Source organism: Crotalus tigris, unplaced genomic scaffold, assembly GCF_016545835.1.
Source record: "Crotalus tigris isolate CLP2741 ecotype Arizona unplaced genomic scaffold, ASM1654583v1 scf7180000024339.11422700, whole genome shotgun sequence".
NCBI classification, from domain to species: domain Eukaryota; kingdom Metazoa; phylum Chordata; class Lepidosauria; order Squamata; family Viperidae; genus Crotalus; species Crotalus tigris.
Window position 1 is genome coordinate 3,578,266 of NW_024100509.1, and position 12,528 is coordinate 3,590,793.

Sequence of the window (12,528 nt, forward strand, 5' to 3'; positions counted from 1 at the left end):
CTGTCAGAAATGGTGTAGGGACTCCTGTTTGGACAGGGAGTTGGACTAGATGACCTACAAGTTCCCTTCCAACTCTGTTATTGTATTCTGTCTTTATGTTTACAGTATATATTTATACAGTATAAGGCACATTCTCTTATGGATCATTCAATAGATTGCCAATGTAAACAAAGAATGGGAAAAATTGTGAGATTCACTGTATTGGATCCAGAAGTTTTCATTTTTTCCAACTAATGCAAAATGTATCAAGTTTTGCAGATTACAGTATTTTGGAGAGTAAAATACTAAATGAAGAACACTAAAGGAATCTCATGAAATTGAATAAAAACACTAACATTTAAATAAACAACCCAATCATATGCATGTTTATTTAGAAGCCAACCCATCCATCAAGCAGAGTTTACTCACAAGTAAATTTGCATAGGATTGCAACATTTATGAAAGTGCAAATTTATGCTCATGTGGGACAAAATGTTCTAACATTATATATTTCAACATCACTTATTCAAAGGTAGACACCTGGAGTTTTCCAGGTATTTTGGACTGAAATTCTCCAAATATTAAACATGCTGGTTGGGAATTCATGGACTTGTGATCTGAAACATCTGGACGGCATAGAATTATCTACACTTAAATATTTATTGATGGGTCTGGACTCAATTGGGTTAATCAGATGATTATTTTAGCTTAGAAAATCAGGCTTCCAAAGTGAGATTCCCAGTACCGTGAATAATTTGAGATGACCCCTCATTCTATTTCCTCTGTCACCACCAAATGTAAAATTGATTTTATAATCATTGTAGCCATTTTTTACTTTTATTTATAGTATTAAAAAAATTCAAGTGTTAAACAGTCAAGAGTTCTAACATCCAGACAATCCAGAGCAAAATTTTACAATCTTTTTTATGACAAAGTAGCAGCTTTTCTACTGGACCTTGTTAGGCATTAGGAACAAAGGATTTAAAGTACTTTATTGCTAAAAAGTAAACAAATACACTGGCAACTGTATTTTGTCTTTTCAGTTCTAGGTTCTCCATGCATCCAATTTATAGTATTTGAAATGCAAAGGACATGCAAAGTGAAAACAGGAAAAGAAAAAGGCAGGCCATAATGTCAAAAGGAAGCTCCAGGAGAAACTGAAAAGAAAGAGCCATTTTCTCTGTCTCAGGGGAAGTTTTCTTGCCACCCACACCCAGAAAGCTCTTTAGCTCATCAACCAGAATACCTGGTGGCTTTATTTTTAAATGGAAAGTTCTTGTGAAATACTCAAATGTTACATTTACAACCATCTTTACAAAATGGAGCACACAACAGCATTTTCTTTGATGTTTCTTTCCATAGGAAGAAGACTGAGGCAAGGTTAGCATGCTGCTGGCACTATCTCAGGAGAAGGAACAAGGAAGGAGGGAAAGAAGGGGGTGGCATTACTCCAGAGTCATCTGGATCACTGGAGGCTTTTGAAACCCTTTCTCAACAGCACTTTGCACGCCTTGTATGTTCCATGATGGGGAATTGTATTTCTTTGATGATCAAACTGGGGTCAGAAAATGGAGAACAGTTTTGTTCTGTGCATGCACAGCAGTGGCTTATATCACTACTAAACAGCTGAAGTTTATCTCCAGAAATGGTGTTAAAATAGATTTTAGGAGCAGCATTACTTGAAATAGTATGATTTAATAATTTGCAATGTTTTGTTTGGGGGGGGGGGTTTTCTTGGTCACAGATCTCTTGAGGATCAGAAATACAGTGGAAGGGCTATTGATATTGTATAATTCTGTTTCCTTTCTTCTTCACCCCCATTTTTGTTTATGGTTTATCTTATCAGAGAAACCAATTTTACTTACCAGTATGTAGTATTTTCCTCGATAGGGAAAAATATTTATGAAAACATTGAAACATACATTTATGCGCACCTGCGCAAGAGGGAAAGGAAATGGGAAATGGACAGAGAGCACATTACTTTAGCAACACTAGATCATTAATCTCTAGGTATCAAGAAATTTAAAAGGGTGCTGTTCAAATGGAAAAATGCTAACTGGAATATTTTATAACAAATTGTCCTGAACATAAAGCCTGTGTTTCAAGAATGCTTAAACATAATATTCAGTGTGGACTCTGGCATTCACATACAGCAAAAAGGCACCACAATATTTTTGAATGATTTGTAGTCAAAAATTGGCCCATCTTTTAAAATGTTTTTGTTAAGTTTCTGTTTTTCTGAGAAGCTGTAAATCAAGATGTTACATATAAATAGATTCCTTACAAAAAGGTCTTTGCCATTAGCTCTTATAAGACATCATTGCTAAAATGAAAATAAAACATTTCATTTGTTATATTTTTGCATTTTTCTATAAAATAAAAATTTGTCTTTTCTGTCACATCATCTTCCTCGGTACTGATGTATTCATGGAAGTGGACATGAGGAAGAGTGTGTAACACCTAGGGTGGTGTAAAACCTTGGCTGGATCTGCTGTGTGTTTGTTGGCTTTCACCCTGTGTGTTGAATCTGCTGAAAGAAGAGAAAGTTCTGTTGTCGTCAGCTGAGCAATACAAACCTGTGTCCGTTGCCTCCATGTTCTGATTGCTTAAGAAAGGGGTGCTCTCAGCTATCAGCTCCTCATCAGACTCACTGTATGAGGCGCTGCTGACTGAAAAGGAATCTCTAAGCATTCTGCCTCTGTGAGACAGGTGGCCGTTCAGTTTAGATCTCCTCCACCGCCTGTTGCTGCTGCCTGTTCTCTTTGGCTGTTCTAGTGCAGTGATGTACTCATGGGTTGTCTCATATTCATCATCCTCTGTGATGCGGAAGGGACTGGAGGGCAAGCTCCCTGTGCTCTCATTCAGATAGTTCCTTCTTTGGTAGTAAGTATCATACCTCTGTGCATCTTGACAGGGGGCTTGGTACCTTCTCAGCAATGGCTGTTGATCCTCCACTTGGAAATTAATGGATGCAGCCGGGGGGAGTGAGACCGCATGAACAGAATTAGGAGAGGTGATTTCAAAGGTGGGCATGTGGGCTGAAGCTGAGCAGTGGAAGTCAACAGGGGACAGGCGTGCTGGGGTAGTCAAGGCAGAGACATATCTAGAAAAAGAAACAATGGCATTGGTATCCAGCTTAAATCTTAGAAAGGAGGCTGAGTCTTTCATCACAAACTTTTCCATCCCTATAAACACTCTGAGCAGGATAAAATGAAAGGGAATTTTCCCTGAGATTGAAGTAGATCTACAGAATAGAACATGATTTTTGTCATAAGAGACATAGGTTTTTCGGTCTAAGATAAGAACTGGCAAGATTTTGGAAAGAAACAGGAATACACAGGGTTATGATAGACATTAGGGTTAGTTAATAAAGTATCTAACTTATTCATGGAGCAAACTGGCAATTTAAATTGGGTATTTGGCAATGTTAAAAAATCTGATACACTGAAGTACCTGAAAATCCTCAATATGGTTTCTCTTGGGTTGAATTAGCTACAATGCTAAATATGTCAAAACAAAAGTCCAGAGAAACAGATGGCTCACCTATTATTACCAGGGTATAGTGAATGTTCACCAGCCTAGGGCAAAGTACATATCCAAGGGTTAATTTTGGAGAGATTCATAGCATAAAGTTTTGAGTTCTCCTTTCTTCTTTTTACATTTACTCTACATGCTTATTAAAATTTATATATAGTTTTCAGAATGTTTTGTGAGCTTAAATGTATACAATATGACAATGACAATGTTTGTATTAATGTTTCCTTTTTCTTGTTTTGTTTTCATTATATTTTCATACTGATCAGTGATCAAAGATAAAAATATGTGTTCTCTCTCCCACTGACCTGAAATATTTATATACTGTATGTGCTTTTTTACTTGGGATGGATACAACCTATGTAGCAGCTACCTTTTTATCAATTTTTATTATTCATAATTAATTTTTATTATTCATAATTACTTTTTATGACAGATGTCCTTGTAACATGGCATTTTTATTTACAGCCATCAAAATAGCAAAAAACAGTAAAATCAAAATTAAAACAGCTGAGTCACTAAAGAAAAAGAGAAAATTACTTTAACTTATCTCTAATGCATGCCTGCTGTGAAAAAACAAAAGCTATCACTTGTTATCAGAGTAACCAGGCAGGTTGGGTTAAAGATCAAATTAACAAGTAGCTAAAAATAGTCCCCCAGATCTGAGCCTCTGCCCTCATGATGCTCAAATCCAGTCTTAAAGCTACATTAGAATCACATTCAGGCATTTCCAAAATTGCTCTCAAAATTGTTGATTGTACTTTCTGTGCTGAAGCCCAGTTGGAATAAGGGTCATTGGCACAATCTGCAATAACTGTACTATTATTTCTGCCTCAAATAGTTTCAATGAGACAGGGATATAATGTCCTCCTTTGGAGCAAAAATGGGTTAAAGCAGCCACAGCACTTGTCTGTGGCACTTGGGTTATATAATCTAAATGTATGTTTCTCCGCCCACAAGAGTCTAACATTATCCCTAAGTCATTAGGAATAGTATATTATGTAAGTTGTTTGTTGAAGTATAAAATACCAAATCATTCAAGTAGATTTTTACTACTTACTATTAGATTAGGTGACTAATTCTCAGTATTAATAAATGCACTTCATCGGATTATTAAAGTTTTTTATAAGATTATGTGTGTTGATATTTGATAACTATATGACATATACACATTGGCAAGAATATTTGATATTCAGTCAAATAGCCTTGCTCCTTCCTGCACATATGCCATTTTCTCATAGATGAAAATTGTTTTATTTCAAATATATCCAGATATCAAAGTCAATGCAAGTATCTATCTCAGACCACTCTCCATTGAAATGTATAGTTTTATTTCATAATAAAATGGAATATTGTTTTAAATAGATCACTGTAGCACAATCATAAATTTACAAAACAGATGGAACAATTTTTTTTTATTTCAACAGCAATTCAGTTGCATTTTACTGTATTATTGCAGGTATGCTTTTTAGATGAAGGGTCAACACCAATTGAAAATGATATCGTGTTCCCTTATGGTTAATCATAATTCCATAGTTTTCAATTGTTCTAATATTGCTGTATTGTACTGATTCTTTGTCATCTTAACTGGTGATTTATCAACATTTGTGTAATATTAAAAATAATAATTTGAAATTTACATTTTTGTTGTTACTAATGTCTTTAACGTTATTACTGCATGTTTCTTTAATAAAACTTAACAATGACAAAAAGAACCCAAAGTGATTTGAATTCAAGATAAAGAAACCTGATACACAGTTTCAGGGTTATTGTTTTTTCCTGATCAATTTTTTTTTCACAAGTATTACCATGCTCTTATACCTTGCTAGCAGGTAGGGAAGGGGTAAGAAAGAGATGGAAGGAAAGATTGAGATTATAATTAGAGAATCTCTTTTTCCTTTTCACTTCTAATCATTTCAGGAACACCAATACAAAGAACATGACAGAAACTATTTCAGTGGTGTTCTGTGTCTGGCAACAGGAAGAATATTTTGTTGGCCAATTCTTTTCTTTCTAGACGCTTGGGTTTGATTATATTTCAAACAAACCCTATGCTCATTAGAGCCCCACTATATTGGACCATTTTTGCAAGAATATGTGTTTTACTAGAAATGCAGCTGTACAAGAAAAAAATTGGCCAATAAAATTAATCTGCAGTAAAGAAAATCTGATAATCAGACTTAATTTTGAGCCAACCTGCATATAAATATATTTTAAGGTGAATGAAAAGAGAATTTGCTAAGCTAAAATAAAAAGGACTGGACTTAGTTATAATAAAGGAAAACAATGACTGGATTATATATTTCAGGAAGATTTAGCATCTATTTAAGTAGTTCTGCAAAGGTAAAGATCAGTTTATTATTTTTTATTCTTTAAGATATCAATTTAAGTAGCCTCCCATCTCACAACTGTAACTTTGGATAGTGCATGCAGCGTTAAAACCAGACAAACTTACCAGTACATAAATACATAAAATGGCCAAAAACAAACCCAATCATTAAAAGGACAAACTTACAGTGATTGGCAAAACATGCACCTGAGAGAACACCCAAGTTTTTAAGGATTCCCAAAATGCTAATTTATCTGAAGTTTTACAGTAATGATTGTATGTCAATCTGTCATTGAGAGAAGCAGGAATGTCTTCTAGTTCCCTTACTTTTAAAAATGTATATTAATTATATTTTCTTGGTTGTTTGCTACAAGATACTTCTTTCTTCCATTGCATTTTTCATTTGCATTTTTTTTGTTACGTGCTTGTAACTTAAGTCACTTGTTGCTGATAAAAGTTGTATTGAAAAAAATATAGTTTAGGATTTTACTTAAAGAAAAGCTTAAGTATGTACTGCAAGGAATAACAGAATAATACAGTTGAAGGTCTTCTAGTCCAACCCCCTGAAGAAAAACATTATTCTCAATTATGTTAACCAATGAAACGATATTTTTGGGAAAGTGGCCCAAGTGATCTGACTCAGGTTTGGTTCAGAGCAGTGCAAACCATTTAATACTGAGGCACATCAATATAGATCATATTAAGTGGTTGCAGCAAAGGCACTGGGGATAGGTTTTATACTTCTTCTATCCTAAGAGTTATTTTAAAAAGTAGTTCTAGATAATTTCCAGAATCTGGATGAGGCTATTAGAATTCTGCTACACACAGACTTTGAGATAAAGTCTTCCTTTAGAACAGTGGTTCTCAACCTTTTTAATGCCGCGACCCCCAACCGGTCGTAAGTCAAGGACTAAACTGGTCGTAAATCGAGGTCTACCCAACCGGTCGTAAGTCAAGGACTTTCCCTGCTCGGGAGCGCCGCGCATGCGTGGTGCTGCCCCCTGCACCGGCCGGGGCGTAGCTGGCAAGTGGCAGAGATGGAGCAGGCCGATCACCGGCTGCTTTAGAAAATAATAATTTAGCATTTTTATTTATGTGTTAAGCCACACATCTCTCAAAAGTGACTTTATGTGGCACATGAAGGTTAAAACCACCACAACTGTTAACAAAAACCAAGCAATTTAATCAGAGCAATTCTAATAATCATTTGGAAACAGATCCTCAAAAAGCTGAGGATCTTACTGATTCATAATTTGATTTATTACTTATGTTATATAAACTTACAACCTGTGCTTATCCATCTTCTCAACTAACTCTTTTTTCCTTCTCTCCCCTTTTTGTCTTATGCTGTATTAGAGACTGGCCATTACTTGTGACTTCAGTATAAAAGCAGTGAAACGCTGTTTTGACAGGCCATTTTAGGGGGAGGAGGTATTGTTATTCTCGTAGACCCATTAAATATGGGACTATACCATTTACATCAATTTATGTCATTTATAGGATTAAGCAAGTGCATAAATGATGTAAACTGATGCAGCTGACAGAAACCATTGCAGATATTCTGAAAGCAAGGTAAAAAATCACCTAAATGTCACTGCCTCATTCAAACTACTTCGGATACCGAGGGAGATATCGAGATGAAAATTGGAACTCATTGCGCTCAAATTCTGCTAAATGGGGGACTGTTAAGTTGAGCTTTCCTTGTATAAATGATAATAACAGCAACAGAAAATGAGACCTCTCACTATGTGGTGAGTCCCGAAGGGAATCCACAGAATCTCTGTATTGCATCATTGGCCTCCGCTGTTCCTCAATGGAATAGGATGCTTCCCGCCGAGCATGAGCTTCCATACAAGCAGGACTGTTGCACTTGCTGGTTCCCACAGAAGACAACATCATCCCAGACTGACAATCAGAAGTGATGCTTTCTGTGCGGTCCAAGCTCCAGGTGTGGCTTTCATGTCTGTAAGTTAAGCCAAATGATAAAGAAGGGTAGAAATAGCTCTTTCCTAAACCTAACTACTTACTAAAGTGGACTTGTCTTTCCCAGCAAAGTTCCTGAGCCATATTTGTAAGGCTTATGAAATATGAGTGCATAAAATTATAAAGGAACAGGGCAATCTATGTCCCGTTGGGTCATTGTTTCAGAGATATTTCCTTAACAGATTTTTCAATGCCTTCAACAATGACAGAGCTTTTAATGTCTCGCCTTCACTGGGAAAAGTTCTTAAAAATTCAGGGAGATATTCAAAGAGGTATCTTCTTTTAAAATAGCACATGTTGAACTGTATAGCACAACCAAACATCAAGAATTGACCACAGGAAATGTTTTGTGTCAGTAGGTCATAAAATGCTTTATGATAATTATTATATCATAAAATATTTTATAAAATTTGCCAAATTTTAATTCCCTTGGAGCAATAGGTCCTGGATTTCAGATGCATTTTGTAAGTTGCTCCTTTTGAGATACCTTGGTTCAAAAATTCTTGCTCAATGATGCACTGTTTCACCCAGTTAAAAATTACAGGCATGAGAGTTTTACTACTATATCGATTTGTATAATATTTTTAGTCGTATGTTATAACGAAAGTCTAAAATAAGATGAAAGTGCACATTATATGACAATCAAAGATAAGCTAAAAGTTTCAGATATTCTTCTATTGAACTACATACCTAGTACTTGGAATCTGACAACTGGACAAGATAAAAATGGATTCTCCGTGCCCTTACTATGGCTATAAGATTGATACTGTAGCATTGGAAAGCTAAATCTAAAGCCCCTTTCATTCAATGGATTGAAGACCTGATAGCACTTTCCACCTATTAGTAAACTGCCTGTAGATGTAGACTCTGTATGGACAAATATAATTATTGATTATATTGTTAAACCAACCTTTATTACTTTATTTGTAGCTATAATGAACTATAATGAAATATGGAACTCATTTATAAAAATAAAATATATTAGAAACATGATAGTTATATAAATATACTAGAAATATATGCATATCTGAATGGTAATTGTATTAAATAAGTATTGTAGAATTATAACTATTTTCCCGTTAAAATGATATATTTTACTTTTTCCCTTTGTTGTATTTTTTCCACTTTTCTAAAAAGTACTTTCTATGTCTTTTTTTCCTTTGACAATTTATGCATTTTTATCATAATTATGATAAAATTATGGTTTGCTTGTTTTTTCTTTTTTGTCAGTATTCCACTGTTTATAAGTATCACTTAGGTTCATCTGTTTGGAAGCTTTTATGTAAAGGCTAATGAATTTTCCACTTTTTTCACAAACGTTGTGTAGGACACCAAACAGCAATACATAAAGATTCATATAAATGAAGGCCAGTGGTACAGCCAGCTCATTTTAGAGCTTCCTAATTTTTTTTTATTAAGACCTAATGATTTCGTGGACATAGGGATGAATGGAGCTCACCAGTACCAATACCAGCTGAAGCTGATGCATTTAAGGTTGAGTAGTGGAAAAGAAAAAAGAGGCCTGATTTCTTAAGCTTATCATAACTGGGGTGCAAAATATTGGACAAATACTAGATGGCAGCAAAGAGTTATACTTTTCTGCTTTTCCTTCTATCACAGTGGTTCTCAACCTGTGGGTCGGGACCCCATTTGGGGTCGAACGACCATTTCACGGGGGTCACCAAACAAGGCTGTCCGCCATTTTCCCCCCTTTTCTTTGGCCACGCCCCTGGCACCCGATGATGTATAAGTGGTTGGGGGTCACCACAACATGGGGAACTGTATTATGGGGTCGCGGCATTAGAAAGGTTGAGAACCACTGTTCTATCAAGAGTTCCCCAGATCTCTTTCCTGCTAAAGTTAAACCACTGCAGTGCCTTAATGCTTGTATCTTTTAGTCTTGTCTTATTTTTATTTTTACTTTTAGTTCTACCTCGTATATTCTGCAAATGGAAAAGCTGGATGTATATAAAACTAAAATAAGTTAAAAACAATGACTTAATGCGCATCGCTATTTAAATGGTTCTCTGACTATTGTCTATCCCAGGGGTAGGCAACCTCGGCTCTTTTATGACTCATGGACTTCAACTCCCAGAATTCCTGAGCCAGCTGGCTCAGGAATTCTGGGAATTGAAGTCCATGAGTCATAAAAGAGCCGAGGTTGCCTACCCCTGGCACTGTATCCCAAAGTGGTTAAAAAGAAATCTGAGCCGTGAAACTTTCTGCCCATACCTTTGGCTTGAAGTTGGGGTTCCTGTGGAAGAGGGGTGTGATGGTGAACAGGAACGGCTCCCTGAAAAGGTGGTCTCTATTTCTCTTCTTATGACATGTTCAGTAGCAGGAACATTTTTAGATATATACTGGGGAAAAGACACAAGTTCATAGATATTAATTTGGGAGTGACAACATTACTGTATTTGTAGGATTTTTATAAATTGTATTAGCTTATATTTCAAGTTTTGGAGAATAAGAATAAGGTTAGCTTTATGTATATCTAACATTCCTTTTTTCACTTTTGGGGCTTCATCGCTAAGGGTATTTCAATGTTTTTTCCCTAATGGCCTTATAACAATGGACATTCCATTTGAATTGCAGTATGGTAAAATAATAAGAAAGCTCAAAAATTCAAATAAGCACGTAAACATTTGTGACCAATATAGGCAACTTGCAGATAATTCTGTGTATGTGCAGTTAGGGTAAAGCCATCCCAAAAACTCGGTAAAGCCTGCCAAGATCTTAGAAAGCAATTTGACCAACTAAACAGCACCAGAAAGTGCATTCCAATAGAGATGAGGCATTTGAAGCTAATATTGATATATGTATTTAATTTCTTGACTAATTTCTATTTGGACTTTTCAAAAAAAGTAAAGGTCTTAAACAGCTTATAATTTAAAACAAGACAGTTAAATTCCTCTACCAAAATTGAAATTCAAAATGTATGGAATAAAATTGAAATCTGCTACCACTGATATAATTTATTCTTTGTGGCTGACCAGCCGCACCCGGTATGTGGAACTACAGAACATCGACATGGAAGGAAGCATGCAGTAGGGTGTCTCAAGATTCTGTCTTGGGCCCAGTGTGCTTCAATTTCTTTGTAAAAGATCTAGATGAGAGGGCTAGAAGGGGAATTCATCAAATTTGGAAAAGACACTAATTGGGGGGAGGGGGAATAGCTAACACTTTAGAAAATAGTCTAAACTGTATGATGAATGGTTAAGAGATCTAGGTATGTCTAATCTATCAAAGAGAAGGATTTGGGATGACATGATGGATGTCTTCCAGTATTTGAAGGGCTGCCCCAGAGAAGAGGGGGTTGACTTATTCTCCAAAGCCCCTGAGGGCAGGACAAGAAGCAATGGGTGAAAGCTTGTTAAAGAGAGATCCAATCTAGAACTAAGGAAAAACTTCCTGACAATGAGATCAATTAACCAAAGGAACAGCTTACCTCCCAGAATTGTGGGTTCTCCATTGCTAGAGGTTTTCAAGAAAAGATTGGACAACCATTTGTCTGGGATGGTATCCTATGCTGAGCAAGAGGTTGGACTAAAAGGCTTCCAAGGCCCCTTCCTCCCTTCCAGCATTATAATTCTATGATTCTATTTATCCAAAGATTTGTAAAGACATGTTCAATTTAAAACAGAAAAGTATATTTGGCAGGGCTTCTAAATGTCCTCTTGCAGGATCTAATCTGGGCTGGTCACCGGGACCAGAGGTCTAGTCTTCTGAGCTTTGAAACCCATGCTGGAGCCCATCTTCATGGAACTTTTTTCTAGCAGAATGTCACACAAGGAAAAAATAGATTGGATCCAATAGCTTAAAGTCCTGACTCTAGGAAAGATGGGAAATCCTACATTATAAAATACTGAAAACACAATGGCAAATCATTCTCAGAAGCAGGAAAAATCTAAACAGGCTACTATGGATAAACACAGAGCTCCTCAAATACTGAAAAAACAAGTGGGGCATGCATGGGAAATTAAAGGAGGTATACAAGAGTCAGGAATATTGTGGCTTCTAGAAAGTGTAGGTATTTTGTCAGAAACACTAAAAATCACAGTAGCCTGAGGCTTGCAAGATATGCCAAAAACAAGAGAAGACAGTTCTTTGGATATGTTAGAAATAATCATGGGATAAAACTACAAGAAAATAGATTCAGACCAGACACCAGGTAGAACTGCCTGAGTGTATCAGCTATCAGTCAGTTGAACTAGTTGTCACACAAAATGCTAATTTCTTTGTTGGAAGTCTTGAAAAAGACCAGATGGTCATTGCAATTACGATGTTGCAGCATCCCTCAGTCCCATTTACAACCTTCTTTGCCCATTTCCTACAAGCAAAGTCAATGGGGAATGAGAACAGGAGACTGATGTCACACTTAACATCTTGAGATTCACTTAAATTCCAGGGGTGCTGGAATTTCTGTTGATAAGTGGTATGATCGTGTGATCAGCATTGGCTGAGTGACAGAAATTTAAAGTCCCAATTACTATTGTTAAATGAGAAATACCAATATTCAACAGAAATCAAAATGTGGCTGAGCTTTTAAGATTATGCTTCAGTGTCTTCCATGGAGTAAATCTCAGGCCAAATGGTCCAGCCTTGTCTTGTGTGTCCTAGAACCTCTAATTTTGCTTCCTTGCTGAGCCAATTATACTATATATAATTACTATATGCCGAGGAAATGTTAATATGCTAAATCA

At 36.1% G+C, this 12,528-nt stretch overlaps 1 protein-coding gene across 10 annotated transcripts in view; it reads right to left on the reverse strand.

Annotated features, from left to right (window-relative positions):
- Positions 1 to 797: 797 nt before the first annotated feature.
- The window catches only part of NRG2 (neuregulin 2), a 203,790-nt gene continuing 192,059 nt past the window's right edge, over positions 798 to 12,528 (reverse strand). For all 10 annotated transcript variants that reach the window (XM_039325944.1, XM_039325945.1, XM_039325951.1 and 7 more), the window contains 3 exons: positions 10,058 to 10,185; positions 7,581 to 7,805; positions 798 to 3,082 (listed from right to left, as the gene is read on the reverse strand). In XM_039325944.1, coding sequence (XP_039181878.1) covers positions 2,440 to 3,082; positions 7,581 to 7,805; positions 10,058 to 10,185 — 996 coding nt within the window. In that variant the 3' untranslated portion in view covers positions 798 to 2,439. The remainder of the gene's footprint in view (positions 3,083 to 7,580; positions 7,806 to 10,057; positions 10,186 to 12,528) is intronic.